The 19,946-nt window shown below is 40.0% G+C and overlaps 1 protein-coding gene across 1 annotated transcript in view; it reads right to left on the bottom strand.

Annotated features, from left to right (window-relative positions):
- Ccdc69 (coiled-coil domain containing 69) overlaps positions 1-19,946 on the bottom strand; it is a 50,355-nt gene that overhangs the window by 18,514 nt on the left and 11,895 nt on the right. Inside the window, exons 2-4 of the mRNA XM_027954781.2 lie at positions 11,974-12,043; positions 9,439-9,551; positions 6,938-7,025 (exon numbers count right to left, since the gene is read on the bottom strand). Coding sequence (XP_027810582.1) covers positions 6,938-7,025; positions 9,439-9,551; positions 11,974-12,043 — 271 coding nt within the window. The remainder of the gene's footprint in view (positions 1-6,937; positions 7,026-9,438; positions 9,552-11,973; positions 12,044-19,946) is intronic.

Below are 19,946 nucleotides of genomic sequence, written 5' to 3'. Positions count from 1 at the left end.
CTCATGAATATAGCAGACATCATCAATAAAACATTAGCAAATTGAATTCAGCAATATGAAAATGGGATTTATGCAAGACTAATTAAATATCTGAAAATCAATTCAATCACTATATGCTAATATGGTCTAAATGAGAAAAAGCACAGGATCTTATTATAGGTCATAGATCTATGTAAGACCATAAAACTTTGGAAGGAACATAGAAAAAAAAAATCTTTTAACCTGGATTTTAGCAGAGTTCACAGACATGACATCAAAAGTATAATAAAGAAAAAATAATAAAAAAATGAACTTTAACAAACTTGAAAGCTGTGCTTTTTGAAAGACGTTATTGAGAGAAGAATAATGCTCCCTACAGAGTAAGGGAAAATATTTGCAAATACAAAGAACTTGCATTCAAAATATAAGGAGGTCTCTCAAAATTCAACAGTAAGAACCAATAAATTTAACAACATGGGAAAAAGACATGGGCAGACATTTGACCGAAGAGGACATGCAGACAGCAAAATTATTATTAAAATGCAAATTAAGGCCATGATGAGATGTCACTGCACTAACATTACAACAGCTTAAATAAAAGCCGGTGACAACAACACAGGCTGGCAAGAAGGAACAGTGCACCTGATCCTTCACTGGTGGGCAGTGTCAGCTGGTGGCCACTCTGAAAACCAGCTCAGCCATTTCTTGTAAAGCTGCAGACATTTACTATATGAACTACCAATCCCACTCCTATGTATTTACCCCAGAGAAATGGATACTGACATCCACACAACGACCTGGACATGAAAGTTTAGAAGAGCTCTATTCCTAATCACCTCAGGCTGGCCACAACCCAAGTGTCCTGCAATGGGAAGGTGTGAAGAGTGGATCACAACTCAGCAAAGAAAAAGAAAGAATTATTACAATGCACAGCAACTGGAGTGAGCCTCAGGGGCATCGTGATGGGCAAAAGAAACCAATGAAAACAGTCATATAGTATTATTTCATTTATACAATAGCTCCCCAAAGACAAAGCTCTAATGATGGAGAACAGATCAGTGCTGACAGGGAGGATGTGAGTATGAAAGGGTAGTTCCAGAGAGCTTGGGGGCAGGGTAATAGAACTGTTTTATATCCTAATTGTGATGATGGTTTCATGAATCAATATATGCATTAGAATTTATGGAACTGTACACCAAAAAAAGTCAAATTTCTTGTATGATAATTACAAAAATAAAAACAAAAATAGAAAAAAAAGAATCACTGAATGTAGAAAATCACTAGTCTCTGCCTCCCCCCAAATAAATGAATTCCCACATATCTTCCCCAAGCCATGCTTTTATTTATTCATTTAATATACACTTATGTAGGACTTAATATGTGCCAAACCATTTAAAAATAATGATTAGGGGCTGGGATTGTGGCTTAGCGGTAGAACACTCTCCTAGCATGGGTGGGACCTGGGTACGATCCTCTGCACCACATAAAAATAAAGGCATTGTGTTGTGTCCATCTACACATAAAAAATAAATATTAAAAAAATAACTATTAATGAATTCTGACTAATGGGAAGAATGTAAGACAGGAAATCCCTTTCCCTCTGAGTTTTGGAGTGGGCTATTTTTTTGGGGGGGTGTGGGTACCAGAGATTGAACTTGGGGTGCTTAATCACTGAGCCCCATCCCCAGCCCTTTTGTATATTTTATCTACAGACAGGATCTCACAGAGTTGATTAGGGCCTTGCTAAGTTGCTGAGGCTGGTTTTGAACTCATGATCCTCTAGCCTCAGCCTCCTGAGTTGCTGGGATTATAGGTGTGTGCCATATGCTCAGCTAGGCAAATTTTTATTCCACAGATTTATAGTCATAAAACTAATATCAAAGCAATGTTTGGAGAACAAGTTTCTCCCATAAAACCTTATAAGGCAGAGAAAGTAAATTTTAGGGAATAATGGAACTGAGATTCAAGGAAGCTGAGTGACAATCCCAGTTTATTTCACGCCGGGTTAGTAATGAAACAAAATGCTTTGAATTCCCAAGAAAGGGCTTCAATCCCATTTTGAGATGTTTTGCGCTAATGTTGCAATATATTTCAAAATTCTTAAAATTATTCCGACTTCTGTTCTAGTTACTTGATTTTGGGGAAATCTAAGGATTTAATGTGAAATGAAGGCATGTCTTTATGTAAAAGATATTTAGAGCAGTATTATTTATAATAGCTAAAATTTAGATGTCCAGACTCACAGGAAATAAGCAAAACCATGAGTGCTATGGTCTAGTCTTTTTTTTTTTAATTTTTAAATTTGTTTTAAGTAGTTATACATGACAATAGAATGCATTTATGTATTTTGATATATCATAAATATATGGTTATAATTTCATTTTTCTGAGTGTACATGTTATAGAATCATATTGGTCATGTAGTCACATATAAACATACAGTAATAATGTCTGTTTCATCCTACTATCTTTCCTATTCCCACATCCCCTCTCCTCCCCTCCCATCACTTCTCTCTACCTAATCTAAGGTAGCTCTACTTTTTCCTAGTGCCCACCGCCTTATTGTGAACTAGGATCTGTATATTAGAGAAAACATTCATCCTTTGGGTTTTGTGAGATTGGCTTATTTCGCTTAGCATAATATTCTCCAATTCTAACCATTTACTGGCAAATGCCATAATTTCACTCTTCTTTAAAGCTGAGTAATATTCCATTGAGTATATATACCACATTTTTTTTTATCCATTCATCTATTGAAGGACATCTAGGTTGGTCTGATAGTCTAGCTATTGTGAATTGAGCTGCTATAAACATTGATGTGGCTACGTCAGTACAGTATACTGATCCTTTGGGTATAAACTAAGGAGTGGGATAGCTGGGTCAAATGGTGGTTCCATTCCAAGTTTTCTGAGGAATCTCCATACTGCTTTCCATAGTTGTTGCACTAATTTGCAGTCCAACTAGCAATGTATGAGTGTATATTTTTCCCCACATCCTCGCCAACATTTATTGTTGTCTGTGTTCTTGATGATTGCCGTTCTGACAGGAGTGAGATGAAATCTTTGAGTAGTTTTGATTTGTATTTCTCTAATTGCTAGAGACGTTGAACACTTTTTCATATATTTATTGATCAATTGTATTTCTTCTTCTATGAAGTGTCTATTCAGTTCCTTAGCCCATTTATTGACTGGGTTATTTGTTTTTTTGGTGTTAACTTTTTTGAGTTCTTTATATATTCTAGAGACCAATGCTTTATCAGAGGTGCATGTGGTAAAGATTTTCTCCCAATCTTTAGGCTCTCTCCTCAGTTATTAATTGTTTCCTTTGCTGAGAAGAAGCTTTATAAACATTTCAGTAGTAGCATGCTTGGAAACACATTTGATACAATGTTAAATGAAAAGAGCATGATGTAAAATTTACATATAAATGATTCTAGTCAGGCATGGTGGTTTGCAGGCCTGTAATGCCAGTTACTCAGGAGGCTCAGGAAGGAGGATCATATGTTTGAGGCCAGCCTAGGTCTCAGGAAAAAAAGTGTGTTTGTGTGTGTGTGTGTGTGTGTGTGTTTCCAGACATTTTTCAACTGCTAGAAGAAAACACAGGAGAAACATTCTAACACATGGATGCAGGCAACAACTTTCTCAAAAGGACTCTTACAAGCTTAGAAAGTAATACATAGGATGGCATCAGATGAAAAAGCTTAACACTGTGAAGACAGAGCCTACAGAATGGGAGAATAATCTTTGCTAGGTACTGTCCCAACAGAGGATTAACATCCAGAATATATAAAGAACTCAAATACCCTAAAATCAAAGAACAAATAACCCATTCAATAAATGAGCAAATGAACTAAAGAGACATTTCTCAAAAAAAAAAAAAAAAAAAAAAAAAAGGAAATACAAATGGCCAACAAATATATGTGAAAAAAAGTTCAACATCTTTAGCCACCAGGGAAATGCACATCAAAACCATACTGAGATCCCATCTCATTCTAGTCAGAACGACAATCATCAAGAATACAAATAACAGTATATGCTGGTGAGAATGCAGGAAAAAGGAGCTCTGATATGCCGTTGGTGTACATGTAAATTAGTACAGCCAACATGGAAATCAGTATGTAGGCTCCTCAGAAAACTAAAAATGCAACTGCCATATAATTCAGATAAAATACTCCTCAGTATTTATTCAAAAGAACTCAAAGCATTGTACTTTTATGGAATTGGCCTGGGTATCAGTCAACAGATCAATGGATAAATAAAATGTATTTATAGCCAGGTGTAGTGGCACATGCCTGTATTCCTAGGGACTCTGGAAGCAGGGGGAATGCAAGTTCAAGGCCAGCCTCAGTGACTTAGTGAGACCCTGACTCAAAATTAAAAAATAAAAAGGGCTGGAGAAATAGCTCTGCGGTAGGGGAGTGGTATTGGATTCAATTCCCAAATGTATATATACAAAATAGAGTTTTAGTCAGTCATAAAGAAGGACTTGAAATCATGTCATTTGTAGGAAAATGGATGGGACTAGAGAATATCATGTTAAGTAAAATAAGTCAGAATCAGAAAGACAAGTGTTATATATTTTCTCTCACATGTGAAAGCTGGAGGGAAAGAAAGAAAAAAGAAGTTATCTCATGAAAATAGAAGGGAGACCATTAAGGAGAAAAAGGGGATTCGGGAGGGAGAAGGGAAGGAAAGGGGAGGGACTGAGGAAGAAGATTGAACAAATTATGTTATATATAAAATATGCCACAATGAAACCCACTATTCTAGGTAATTAATATGCACCAATAAAAAATTTTTTTGACCTTAATACCATCAAATGTGGAGACCTCAGTCAACAAATTTGTCAAAAAATTGGGACCCCTCTTTCTCAAAAGAAGAAAAGGATAGCTAATTCTGGGGAAATGTTATGCAAATACTGATGATGAAAATAAAAAATCAGTATGGCATTTTCAAGGTCAATTTTAAAATTGTCAAAATATCGATAGCTGTTTCCAAAGAAGACACACAAATTGCCAACAAGCACATGAAAAGATGATCAATGAAATTGCCCTCTGGGAAATGCAAATCAAAACCACAATGAGATACCACTTCAGACATGCTAGGATGGCAATAATAATGGAAAATTCCAAGAAGATACATGAATGGCCAACAAGCACATGAAAAGATGCCCAACAAAATTAGTCATTATGGAAATGCCAATCAAAGCCACAATGAGATACCACTTCACATTCATCAGGGTGTCAGCAATGGAAAATAACAAATGTTGGGAAGGACACAGAGCAATTGAAACCCACTCCTTGCTGGTGGGAACAAAAAGTAGTATAGCCACTGTGGAAAACAGTTTGGTGGTTTCTCAAAAAGTTCAGTGTAGAAATACCATATGACCCAGCAATTCTGTTTCTGGGTGTACACCCAGGGGATCTGAGAATAGCCGTTCAAGCAGGTGCTTGCACTAGGGCACTATTTATAGTGGTTGGAGGGTGGAGGCAGCCCAGATGTCCTTCAACTGATGAATGGATGAACAAAGTATGGTGTGTCCTTTCAATGGAGTAACATTCAGCTCTGAAAAGGAATGGGGATCAGATGCTTGCTGCAACATGGATGAGCCTTGGAAACCCCATGCTGAGCGAAAGAAGCCAGATGTAAGAGGCTACAAGTTGCACAATTCCATTTTAAGAGTGCCCAGAATGGACCAGGCCATGGAGACAGGAGACAATTGCTTGCCAGAGGCTGGCAGGAGGATAAGACGTAATGGGCTTGTGGGTGTGGGGTTCCCTTCTGGGGTGACAAGAATGTTCTGGAACTAGATAGCATGATGCTTGCATGGCATTCAGTAATGGTAAATCTTATGTTTATTTTACCAACATCACACACACACACACACACACACACACACTTTTCCTCTCCAATTCTACTAGGGGGTTACAAAGATTTTACAAAATGAGGTTCACTGTGTAAGTATCATTACTATTACAAACAATGGCAAAAATTTGGAAATTACCTGAATATTATAAAGGGAATCAATTAAGTGAATAAGGGAATTAATTGGAATGCTATGTAATTATTAAAACTTATGGAAGAGTTTAACGACAGGATGCTAATGCAATTGAAAGAAAAAAACAGATATACAAGTCTGTGTGTGTATATATGTATATTCTATGCAAAATTGTACAGCAAAATAAATGAAAGAGATCTGTCTCAAAGAGATAACAACAGCTAGCTCTGGAAAAAAAATCAAATTTTTAATTTTTTAGTAATAAAATAATAAGTGCTCATAAGTACTTACCAAGTATCTTGCACTAATTTAAATTCTGTGTCTATCATTAAACCATTTAATTCTCACAAAGACCTTGTGCGGAAGGTGAAGTACTTTTTTTCAAGGTTACACAGGTGGTAAGTGGTAGAGCTGGCTGGGATTCAAACCCAGCACCCTGGTTCTGGAGAATAAGAGCTTAATCTCTATGTTCTAAGACCTTTACATTTAATTCATAGATTCTAAATTTTCTGTGATGATCACATTTAGTTATATAAGAAGAGTTATTTATAAAAAATACTCAAGCTAACCATAAATTGTAAGAAATGTCATCAGTGTGGAAATGTAACATGGATGTTTTAAAAACCTCCTATTTGCCTAGGTTTTTAAAATTTCCTTTAATGAATATGCATCACTTTTAAAATGGAAAGGAAAAAAAAAAAAAAAAAAAACAACTCTCAAATAAGGCAAAGTAAAGCATAAAGCATAATGCCAGGCTTTAAAAGTCACGCCCCAAAGGAAAACTCCATTATCTCTTTAGGGCCAAGAACCCCATAAACTCCAGCTTTGCCACAACCTAACTGCTTGTTAGGTAGGAGCAGAGGGGGGCCAGTGCGTGGCCCCAGGTGAAGGCAGTGGGCGTGGCCACGACCACGCGTTGCCTCCCCGCCACCTTCTTCCCACTGGACCGTCTCCATCCTCACCTTGCAAGGCCTCCTCGTGTTTTCCTTCCAGGACTCTTCGCTGCTCTTCCAGCCTCTCCTGAAGCTCTAGTGTCCGCTCCTTCTCCACCTGGGGACAGAGGGTCCCGGGCAGGAGTGAGACCCAGCGGGTTCACACTGCATCTCTGACCCGCTCACATCCTGCAGCTGTATGGAGCTGGTGATCAGAGCCCCACTCCCTCCTTGGAAAGGTGGGAAAAGACGGCCAGAGAAGGCAGAAGACTTCCGGGGCTGGAGACAGGGCAGATTTTGCCCTCTTTAGGGCTGAGAAAGTATTCCCAGAGAATTATCTAGGTGGAAAAACTGGACTTGGAAGGCTTCTAATCCTGATCCTCACTCCATGTGGGAAGCTGCTCACTGTTTCCTCAGCTTGGGTATAATGAAGCGAGGGCTCCTTCACTCTCCAGGCCACATACTCTGACCATGGGTAGGCCTTACTGTTACAAGTCACCTCTACCTTCTGCCATCAGGTCCCAGACCTGGGGTTACACGGGACCAGACTGCTCCTGAGCCCAGGCAGCCCCTCAGAGATCTGAGCACAATAGCCATGTTCTCAAGGCTTCCCTTCTCCAGGCTTTGAACACTCTGGGCCATTCTCACTGTCCTGTCCTTGAGATGTTCTCCAGTTTATCTTTTGTAAGGGCACAGCTGATGGACACACCCTGAGGCAAGGCCTAGCTGAAAGGGGCTTCCAGTCCCAGCCTTGCTGCAGTTCCTCTGTGCCTTGGGACCAGATCCTTTTCCCCTCAGGCATTAACTAGCTCACTGTGTGTATCAGGAGGAGACCCAACTTGATGATTCCTAGGGACACTTACTAATCTTGTGGTTGTTACTCTACCAAAACAAACCAAAGACCCACAGACATGTAAGTGAATCCATTTTCATAAACCAAGTGCTCACTGCACCCAAACTAGGGAGCACCTGCAGGACAGGCTCCAGACTTGGATCCCCCTATACCTCTCCTACTGCCTGAGGCAGTCCCCTTCCTGCACAGAGGTCGTCCCCAGTGAGTCTGCTGGATGAATGTGGAGCCCAGAGGGAAATTTCTTAGAAACAAATCATCTTATAATTTAATGGAGCAATTAGTCCATAAATGTAGAACCACTTTTAAAAAGAGACTTAAGTTTCAGAATTTGGAAGATTTGTATGTACATGGCATGTTTTCTATGTATAATTAAAGATAACCAGTAGAGAGATTTAGAGAAAACTTTATGTATACTCCATCCTAAGATCTTTCTCTACTTCTTCCCACTGAGGAGGAAACTGAGGCAGAGAGAGGAGAAGGGTTAGTGGCCCAGATGGGAACCAGGAAGGGGAAGTCCTGGACTGTGGTTGCATTGAGTTGTCACATCTCTTCAGTCTTTTTAAACCTGGAATTGTTCCTCAGTCTTTCCTCATTTTTTGTGACCTTAACATCTGACTATTATACGCCTGTAATTATTTAGGAAATCCTTCAAGTTTCATTTCCATTTTTTTTTTTCTTGTGGTACCAGAGATTGAACCCAGGTACACCCCCAGCCCTTTTTATTTTTTTTATTTTGAGGTAGGTTCTCACTAAGTTATGGAGGCTGGTCTTGAATTTGTGTCCTCCTGTCTCAGCCTCCTGATTATAGGTGTGTGGCACTGTGCTTGGCCTGGCATCATTTTTTTAAACAATATTTTTAGTTGTAGATGGACACAATACCTTTATTTATTTATTTTTATATGGTGCTGAGGATTGAACCCAGTGCCTCACATGTGCTATGCAAGTGCTCTACCGCTATGCTACAACCTCAGCCCTTCAAATAATTTTTAAAGTCTGATGCCCAGACTTGGTTAAGTGCTTCTATTATGTACATTCACAACCCTCTAAACTTTTCATAGCAGTTATAATTGGAGTAAAATGATTCTGGGGAGTGTGTTTCATATCTGACTTTTGGTCTCAGTCCAAGAAGAAATTATGCTGCCATAACAAACCAGGGCGAAGTCGTAACTGATGAAAAGAAAAGGTTGACTTCTCACATGTCTCTGTCCATGTTGGGTGGTCCAGTGCTCTGCTATCCAGGGAGCAGCATGAAAGAACCAGGTCCACGGAGAGCCACAATTTCAAACAATGCCAGTTCCTTCCACTAGTCAAACAGAAAGACCTCAAGGGTCTTGAACCCACAGTTAAATGCTCAGCCTGGTTCATCCTTTCACAACTCATTGACTAGAGCTAGTTCAATGGCCCTGTCCAACCATGAGGCAGTCCTAGAGGGGCAAATAATCCAGAAGCACCAATGACTTTGACTCATCAAATTAATGGTCAGCTTCGTGAATGCAGCTGCCTGCTCTGACTGCCGTAGCCAATGTGCCTGCCATGTCGTGGCTGAAATAAACATGTATTCAGGCGACCGAGGACTCCCTTCTTGGCAAAGAGTACAGGACACTTATAATGATAAATGCCAAAAGTAGGCCTGGGATTTAGAGCAGGAAAGAGTGGGGCTGGGGTTCCTGGGACTTACCTGTTCTGCCCATTTCTTCTTTTCCTCTTCGTGTTGCTGGAGAATTCTGGTAATGTCTTTCTGATGCTGCTTAGCCTCCTCAGATGCACATGGCTGGACAGCAGTGGCTGTAGCTGAAGAAAAAAAAAAAAGTCCACACAAAGTAGAGAGAGTCAGGACCAGCAGGGCAGGTGTGGAAAGCTGGGGCAAAATGATGAGAACCAGAGTTTCCACCTCAAGAGTGGAGTCACAGCAGCCCCTCAAGATGCCTGGCTTTGGAGACCCTCCTTCAAAGTAGCAGCCAGTGGTCATCTGCCCCATAATAATGACAGCTCACAGGACAGTTTGGCCCATAGAGGTGTTCCATTTGCTCCAACTAATACCTAAAGTAGAAAATCAGTAGTTGCCAAGATTTAATAATTGGGAAGCTTTTTCTTATAATACTCGTCTCCAGCTTTCCCCGAACAATCCAAAGAACTGACGATGCATGGCTTCATGTCTGTCGGGGGCTGGAGCCGAGGTTGGCTGTCCTTTCCTTTGGATAGCTTGTGGCTCTGCAGCCTGCCCTGTTCTTCAGCTTTCCCTACTTAGGATGCACGTAAGGGGCTACCTTGTCATTCAGTTTACCTGTTGGGGGTTGTGAGCATCTTAGTGTGTGACCCTCCACCTTTGGCATCTCCCTAGGTGGACCAGTTTTGAGCAGGAAGGAGGTATAACCAGGAAGCCTATCCTGTGCTCAGGGAAACTCCTAAACAGGTGCTGCTAATGCCACTTGGAGTCCAACAGGCTGGCCACGACCTAAGGCAGAACCCACCACCTGCCTCAGCTACCCAATACACGAAATCAGGATAACAATGGTAACTACCTCATGGAGCTATTGAGATCCTTAAGTCATAAAACAATGGCTACCCAAATAATAAAAGCAGGTAAGGAGTCCCAGAGCTGACCAAACCCAGCCTATCCCAAGCATCTCACAGGTACGACTCACTTAATTCTCATGACAACCGATGTAGTGGATACAATTATTGTCCCCACTTTACACAGTGGACACTGAGGCATATGGAAGTCATGCAGCTTGCCCAACACCAGCCAGTTCACATTCAGGGAAGCAGGGGTCCAAACCTGCAAAATCTGATTGCACCACAAATGCTTCTACTACAACCACATTGTGCCTGCTGAGACACACAAAAATGTAATTGCCAGGCCCTTTGGAGGTGATCAATGAATGTTATTTATTGTTCATTAGATGTTTTCCCTAAATGCCCATCAGTGCTCATGACAAGCATTTGAAGTTGTCAGTGTTAATATTATTAGCACTGCTTTTTTTATTTTTGGGTACCAGGGATTGAACTCAGGGGGACTCGACCACTGAGCCACATCCCCAGCTCTATTTTTGTATTTTATTTAGGGATAGGGGTCTCACTGAATTGCTCAGTGCCTCGCAGTTGCTGAGGCTGGCTTTGAACTCACGATCTTCCTCAGCCTCCGGAGCTGCTGGGATAATAGGCATGTGACACTGTGCCTTCACAGGCAGGGTCTGGCAAAGTGCAGGCCTAGAAATGTGAGGACCAGGGGGAAGCGAATGCTGTGGTCACATCCAATAGGGCAGAAGGAGGAGCTGGTGACCCTCAGACCTGAGCCGCAAGGACCATGAGCAGACAGACAGGGGTTAGCTGAAATCTATGGTCAAGGTCAAATAGTTCAGACTCCCTCGAAACATCTGGCTCATATGTTGGTTCATGAGCTCAATCTTAGACAGGCCCCAGCTGGAGAGAAACTTAGTTTAAAAAAATACTCTTATTAAAACTAAAGATTCTTCAGCTCCAAGCCCCAAGATTCTGATTCATTTGTGGGGAGTGCACAGAATCTTTCTCTTTGATGTTCTCCAGCTTATTTTTATAGAGTCAGATCGTAGAACCTCTGAAGTCTGGTCCAATGGTGTATCTGGTACTCAAACTTCATCCACAGTATCACCAACAACCTCCACGCTGTAATTAAACACCTCAGAGATGGGGAGCTCATCGGATTACCAGGTAGCTCTGAGGGTTTTAAACCAACAACCACACAAACAATTCTTTGACACTGGGCTGATTTTGTTGTGCATGATGTTACAGTCTCGAGGCTCAGTGCTGACCTCTGCTCACACTAAACAAAGCTTATCTTTCTTCTCTATCAGGGCACTTCTGACAACTGGGAAAACTATTGTTTTCTTTAAGGGTGGAATGTTCTGGGTTTCTTCAACTGTTCCTTACAAGACATATTTTCCAGATTCTTTACCAGCCTAATTTTGCTCCACTATATTCCCTCCAATTTACCTGAATCCCTCTGAAAATTTATTTTCCAGAAATGCACATAGCATGCTAGGTGTGGTTCCAACAATTAAGGACAGGAAAACACAGATCAGAATTATCACTCCCTGATTTTAGATGGATACTCCTGTTAACATCACCTACCAAGGATCTCATGGGCTATTTAAGTAGCTTGATCGGCTTTGTTGATTATAAGGTAGATAACTCATGAGTGTCAGTGGGAGCATTTATGGGGCTGGCGACTCACCTGTGTCCTTATTAAGGAGATCCAATTCTTGTGGTTCTGGTTTGGGTGGATGATCTGGTTCTTGGTGCCTCTGGAAGAAATGAGATGACACTGTGCTGAGGGTCTTGAGTGGGAGGTCAATGTGAGGATGGATACAGCAGTGAGAGTCTTTCAGGGACAGGACAGGATCCTAATTACAGTAGACCCTGCCCATGCCTGGTCCATTTAGGCTCCTTCCTTCCTCACAAACCTCAGGTGGTGCTCCCTTGGCCCCAGGAGGGGTTTCTGGGGTGTGATTTCTCATCATTGCCCAGGCAGCCCTCCGTGAGAATGCTGGTTGACCTTCCCTCATTCTTGCAGCCTGGATCCTGCTGCTGTCCTGAGGCACAGCCTTGCCCATGTCCTCCCTCTCCTGGGATTTGGCTGTTACCGTTTCCTAGCTATTGTCTTAAGGTGTCCTAAAACTTCCAATCCTCTCAGGGTCTGTGGCTACTTCAGCTGCTATCCAAGTTCCCTTCAGAGTGATGTGGTATTGTAGGCAGAGCATCAGACACCCACACCCTGTGCTTATTCTCCATCCAAAGGGGCTGCTTCTGCCACTATGAAATGGGGAGCATCCTACTTACCTTGCTGTGTGGGAGTGAGATATGATACTCAGGAAGCTGTGCTGTCTTGCCTATCCTCTCTTAATTTTTAGAACATAAGGGTATGAATATCACCAATTTAAAAACGAGAGGCCGAGACTGAGTGAGGTTATGACTTGGTCAAGGTGGCTTAGGAGACAGCTGGCAGGTCCCAGTGTCTGAGCCTCACCTAGTAGACACTTTAGCCACCCTTGGCAATTGGAGGCTGAATCTGAGATCAAGAAGTTCTTGATGCAAAAGGGTTCTCTACATCACACTGCAGTGCCAGTGCGGCCCAGATGGCATGAATGAGTTTTTTTTTTTTTCTTTCTTCCAGTACTGAGGATGGAACCCTGGGCCTTGTACATGAAAGGGAAGCACTCTACCACTGAGCTCCACCCCAATCCAAGCAGTTTTTTTTTTTTTTTTTTGAGAGAGAGAGAATTTTAATATTTATTTTTAGTTTTCGGCAAACGCCACCGGTTGAGCCACACCCCCAGCCCCCAAGCAGTTTTTAAATGGGAGAGTTGACAGGGGTTGGCAAGCAAGGATTGAAAGAAATTATTTGTAGATTGTCACTATCATTTTATAAAATGAAGGGCATTTTAACCTTCCAAAACACAATAAGAGAAAATTGAGAATAATTCTTCCAGGGTAGGGGAAGGGGAAATGATGCTGTCTTAAGATCTCTCTCTCTCTCTCTCTCTCTCTCTCTCTCTCTCACACACACACACACACACTTTTAAATCATTCCTTTCAGCCAAGACAAGGGAAAAGTTGGTCAGGGTCTGGCTCTGGTCACTGGACCAAGATGGGGGCGTCGGAGGGGTATGTGTGTGAGCCCTATTGTAGCTTTTCAAGACAGTCTAAAAAGAAAAGGGAGGGAGATATTCTCGACCCTGTTTTAAGAAACACTTTAAAAAGGCAGTCCATGAAAACATTACAGAAATATTCCATTGTGAATGATCACGATAAAAGAAAAACATTACTTTTCAACCATGGTAACAGATTTGTAAAAGGTAGAGATTAGAATAAAAATTATTAGAAATTTCATGAACGTCAGGCCCACTGCAACACTGCTGGGGGGTGGGGGGGGTGTGGGGAGGAGCATACTTCTGACTGAGGAGGGATGGTAATCAGGGGAAGCTTCCAGGACTGTGTGCTCCTCCCCTAGTACCAGGCAGGGCCCACTGAGCTAGGCCTGGCGCCTCCCCCAGGCCCTGGCTGCCTCCTCTGCTCTGGTTGGGCTGGTCTGACTGTGCAGCTCCCTGAAAACTCCACCCTCTCTTCCCGGGGAAGCAGAGGCTGGCCCAGGCACCAGCCAGAGAGGCTGTCAGCACAGGAATCTGGGGAAGTGACAGGAGCCAGCCTCCCCACCCTAGGTTGGAGGAAGAGTTGTCCAGAGGTTGTCCCTTCCCTGTTGCAACCACTGCTTATGTTGAACCTGGAGAGCGTTTTTACAGGGGGAGGAATACCTGGATCCAAGTCCTGGCTCTTCTACAAATGAGGACAAGTACCACCTCCCCATCCCCTGCCCCAGGGCATCTGCTTCCCCACTTTGTTCAGTGAGGTGAGGAGATCTGGTAGTTTAACTCAGGTTTGAAATAAGATACTAAGCTCAGGAAACTTCTCTTAAGGGTCTGATCTGGGTTCCTCTCAACAGCACTGGGAGGCAAAGTTTATCATAAGCAAGGAAACTGAGACTGTGGGGGCTGAAGAAACTATCACCTGGTGCTTCCATGTCCAAGTGAGTACTCAAGCCAGGTGTGAGAATACTAAGAGAACATAGAGCAGAGTGGTTCAGAATGCTGGAATTCTAGAATCACGCAGATCTGGAATCAATCCTAACCCAGCACCATGTGACTGCACTGCTTCTCGAGGTCTCAGTTTCCTTATGAGGTTGTGGTAGGATCCGATTAAATAATGCACCTGTATCATCTAGCACATTCTAAATATAGCTGAAGGTTCTGATAAACATGGCAAGAACAAAGATCACACAGAGCTTTGGCACATCTCTTGGGCTGCCACCAGGTCTCACATTGTATTATCTGAAATAAGATCATAAACCAGGAAACTTCTCTCAAATAAGAACCAGCACAGAATGGCGGAGAACTCTTCCCCACAAACAGTTTCTAGGCCACAGGCAGTATGAGGCCCTGTGCTCTAATCCCCCAGAGGCTGAGCAAACCTTCCCCAGAAAAACACCCTCAGAATGACATTCAAGGCTCATCACAGTCCTTCCCCAGTTGACCGCCCCTGTAATTTTTCTTAAAACGTAAATATTTCCACACATCATTTGTCGTAGAAAGTATGGAAAATACAGAAAAATATAAAAATAAAAATCTCGCTACATAGACATAATCCCAGAGAAGGGTGGCATCTATTCTTTACCTATGTATCTATATTCAATTTTGGAATTTAACATCTACTTTTCTATAACTTACTTTTTTCAAACATATTATGTGCATTCACTATGCAGATTTAACTATTCTGTAAATTATTGATTTTTTTATTGGTACATAATAATTATACAGAATAGTGAGTTTCATTCTGGCATATTCATATATGCACGTGACGCAATTTGATCAATTTCACTCTGGTACTTCCCCTTGCCATCCCCTCCTCTAGTCTCCGGATCCCTTTCCTCTGCCCTAATAGTCTCCCTTCTGCTCTCACAAGATCCCCCCTTTTTTTTTCTTTCTAGCTTCCACTTTTGAGAGAAAACATGACTCTTGTCTTTCTGAATCTGGCTTATTACACTTAGCATGGTGCTCTCCAGTTCCACCCATTTCCCTGCAAATGATAAATTTCATTCCTTCCTTATGGCTGAATGGAACTCCATTGTGTATATATACCACCTTTTCTTTACCCGTGCATCTGTTGACAACACCTAGGCTGGATTCATAATGTGGCCCTTGTGAACTGTACTGCTAAAAACATGGCAATGCATGTATCTCTAAAGTAAGTGTTTTTAATTCTTTTTTTTTTAAAGAGAGAGATAGAGAGAGAGAGAGAGAGAGAGAGAGAGAGAGAGAGATAATTTTTTTAAATATTTATTTTTCAGTTTTCGGTGGACATAACATCTTAATTTTATTTTATGTGGTGCTGAGGATCGAACCCAGCACCCCGCGCATGCCAGGCGAGCGTGTTACTGCTTGAGCCACATTCCCAGCCCGTCTTTAATTCTTTTGAATACATCCAGGGAGTGTGATAGCTGGACCATATGGTGGTTTTGTTTTCTGAGGGGCCTCCATACTGATTTCCATAGTGGTTATACTCATTTACATTCACACCAACAATGTATGAGGGTTCTTTTCCTCCCTCATTCCCACTGGCATTTTGTTATTTGTGTTCTTGATGATTGGCATTCTGATTGGAGATGGAATCTCAGTGTAGCTTTGATATGTATTTCCCTTATAACTAAAGGTATCTAACATTTTTTCATATATTTAGTGGCCATTTATACTTATTTTGAGAAGAGTCTCTTTAGTTCATTTTCCCATTTATTGAATTGGGGCTATTTGTTCTTTTGATATTAAGGTTTTTGAGTTCTTTATATATTCTGGATATTAATCCTCTGTTGTTGCTAGCAAAGATTTTCTTCCATTCTGCAGGCTCTCTCTTCATGCTGGTAATTATTTCCTTTGCTGTGTAGAAGCTTTTACACTTGATGCCATCCTGCTAAAACCATTAATTCCTGGCATTATATAACACCTAAGTTATAGGTGTTCCTATTGAGGAAGCTGTTGCCTGTGCCTATATTTCCCTATTTTCTTCTAGCAGTTGCAAAGTTTATGATCTTTGTCTTAGGTCTCCATTCTGAGTTGACATTTGTGCAGGGTGAGAGAGAGGGATCTAGTTTCATTCTTCTATACATGGATATTCCGTTTTCTCAGCACCATTTATTTAAGAGGCTGTCTTTTCTCCAATGTATGTTTTGGCACATTTGTAAGGAATCAGATGACTGTATTTGTGTTAGGTTGTTGGTGTGACTTCTATTCTATTCCATTGATGTGACTTCTATTCTATTCTATGTGTCTTTTTTTTTTAATGCTAGTACCTTGATGTTTTTATTACCATAGTTCTGTAGTTTAATTTGAAATAAGGTGTTGTCATACCTCTAGCATTGTTCTTTTTACTCAGAATTGCTTTGGCTATCTATATCTTTTTATATCTTTTGCTCTTCCTATGAATCTTAGGACTGTTGTTTTCTAGTTCTGTGAAGAATATCACTAGTAATCAGTAAGACTGCATTGCATTGAATCTATGGATCACTTTTAGTAATATGGTTATTTATTTTTATTTTTCTGTGGTATTGGAGCTTGAACCAAGGGTCCTGTGTGTGCTAGGGAATCACTCTACCACTGAACTACACCTTTCCTTTTGTTTTATTTTGAGATAGGGTATCACTAAGTTGCCCAGGCTGGCCTCAAACTTTTTGATTTCAATGGTATCTCTTGAAATATTCCCCCTTTTTGCCTTTAATTTTATTAATTCGGCTCTTCTCTCTTAGCTATTCTTACTAAGGATTTATCAATCTTGTTTATCTTTTCAAAGAACCAACTCTTTATTTTATTAAAACTTTGTATTTTTAAATTGTCTTTTTCATTAATTTCAGCTCTGATCTTCATTATTTTTTTTTACTTCTACTGGTTTTGGGATTGGTTTGTTCTTGTTTTCTAAGAACCTTTGGTGCACTATTAGGTTGTTTATTTGAGAGCTAATCTTTAACATAGGCACTCATAAGATTTCCTCTTAGAACTGCCTTTGCTATATTCCATAGGTTCTTGTATCTCGTATTTATATTTTTGTTTGATTCTAAGAATTTTTGAAGATTGAATAGTACACTTTTGAATTATGAATTATCTTTTCTTTTCTCCCTTAGTTCATTAGATTCAATCTTCATGTGTTTGTATAGTTTCTGTAGTTTTTCTCGCTGTTGATTTCTAACGTTATTCCTTTAAGGATCTGACAAGATACAAGGAATTATTTTAATTATTATTATTATTTTTTTGTATTTGCCAAGACCTGCTCTATGGCCTACGACATGATCTGTTCTGGAAAAAGTTCCATGAGGAGTTGGAAAAAAAAGTATATTCAACTGTCGTAAGATGAAATATTCTGTAGATGTCTGTTGCATCCATTTGCTCTATAGTATGTTTTAACTCTGTAGTACTTATATTAATTATATATCTGGAAGACCTATCAGTGAGAGAAGTGTATGGAAGTTACTCACTAATATTGTACTAGATCGTATCTAAGCCTTTATATTGCATAGTGCTTGTTTTATGAAATTAGGTACACTGACATGTAGGGCATAAACATTTACAGTCATTATATCTTCTTGTTGAATTGTTCCCTTTACCAATATGTAGTGACTTTTTTTTTTTTTTCTAACTTTGGCTTGAATTCTGCTTTGCTGAATTTGAGAGTAGCTACTCCTGCTTGCTTTAAGATTCCATTTGCATAGACTATCATTTTCCATCCTTTTACTTTCAGCCTGTGCATATCTTTGTCAATGAGGTGTGTTTCCTGTAGGCAACATATATTTGGGTGTTTTTAAATCTAATCTGAGAAGTATGTCATTTAATTGGATAACTTAGAACATTTAAATTCAGTGTGATTATGGAGTTATGAATTACTTCCTGACATTTTGTTTTACTTATAATGTTTGGTTCAACCCTAATTCTCATTTGCCTATCTACTCTTCTAATGATATTTATTCCTTTCTGAGATCTCTTGGTTATTTTAAACTTTTTATTCTGTATGTAGGATTGCCTTAAGCATCTTCTGTAATGCTGGTTTAGTAGTCATGAATTCCTTTAGTTTGTCTTGGAATGTTTTTATTTCTACTTCAATTCTGAAAGATAACTTTGCTGAATTACTAATCTAGGTTGGCAGTTATTTTCTTTCATTGTTCAAAATACATCATTCTGAGCCATCCTGAATGATAGCAGTTCTGTTGAGAAATCTGCTTTAATTCTGATTGGTTTGCTTTTTAAGTGACCTGGTATTTGTCTCTAATAGCTTAATTTTTTTTTTGTTCTGAAATTTTGGCAGTTTTGGCATTTTGGAGAGGTTCTTTTCTGGTCTGGCTATTTGAGATTGTAAATGCCCCCACAGTGTCCATCTCATTCCCCAGGTTTGGGAACTTTCTATTATTATTTCACTGAATAGGTTATCAATGTCATTAGCCTGTATATCTGCTTCTTCTTCAATACCTATAAGCCTTAACTTAGATCTCTTAATTATGTCCCAGAGTTCTTATATATACTGATCTTGATTTCTTATTTTTCTTTATTGCCATCTGAATGTTCCAATTCATATATTTTTGCCTCCACGGCTTGAATTGTATCTTCTGCTTGAGCTAATCAAGTGATTAGACTTTAAACTGAATTTTGTATTTGAGTTTTTCATTTCCAGGATTTGTTTGGTTCTTTTCCAAAATACCTGTATCTTAATTGAAATGCTTTTTCATATCTTTTCTTTTCTTCCTTAGTTCATTAGATTTTATTTTAATTCATTGATCACTTTAACAAACATCTTTTAAAATTCTTGGTCCAGCATTTCATCTTCTTTGATATTCATGAGTTCAGTCATTAGAGAGTCATGGACTATTAGATATATCTTAATTTCTTTTTTCTCATGTTACTTGGGTTTCTATATTGATATTTGCCCATCTGCTAGAATGGGCAAATTTAACATTTTTTTTGCTGGTAGTTCTGAAACCCAGGGCCTCCTACTTGCAAGGGAAATGCTCTACTACTGAGCTACATCCTCAGCCCTGTGAGGGTCTTTTTTCAATTTTATTTTTTATTAGATCTTTATGATTATACATAGTAGTTCGGCTCATCCTGATAAACTCATACATGAATGGAATTTAGTTCCAGTTCAAATTTACCCTCTTTTCCCTCCCCTCTCCCATTCTCCTTTCTCTATTCTACTAGACTTCCTTTTGCTCATCTATTAATTTGATTGGCTCTTTCTACCTGGGCATAAAGGTGAGGTTTCCTGTGGTATATTTATATATGCACAAAACATGATTTTCTAGAATTCATTCTGCATGGCATCCCCTTGCCTATCTCTTCACTCTTGCCTCTTGAGCTCCTTCTACACTGATCTTCCCTTTATGTTATTCTACCCTTCTCTTCCCTTTTCTCTGAGAGTCATTTTAGTGAGCTGCTTTCTCTTTACTATCTGTCTAGGGCCAGGGGTATACATATGTCCATGTCAAAGTACCCACTCAAGGTGTTCACAGTACTATGAGAGGAGATGATGATCACCTGTAACTAACTATGGTGAGAGCATATCATATACTAATAAGCCATGAAACATATTTAAAATGTTCTCTATAACTCCACTATTTCAGAA

This window comes from Marmota flaviventris, chromosome 5 (genome assembly GCF_047511675.1).
Source record: "Marmota flaviventris isolate mMarFla1 chromosome 5, mMarFla1.hap1, whole genome shotgun sequence".
Classification (NCBI taxonomy): domain Eukaryota; kingdom Metazoa; phylum Chordata; class Mammalia; order Rodentia; family Sciuridae; genus Marmota; species Marmota flaviventris.
This window is presented reverse-complemented; position numbering and strand designations above follow the sequence as displayed.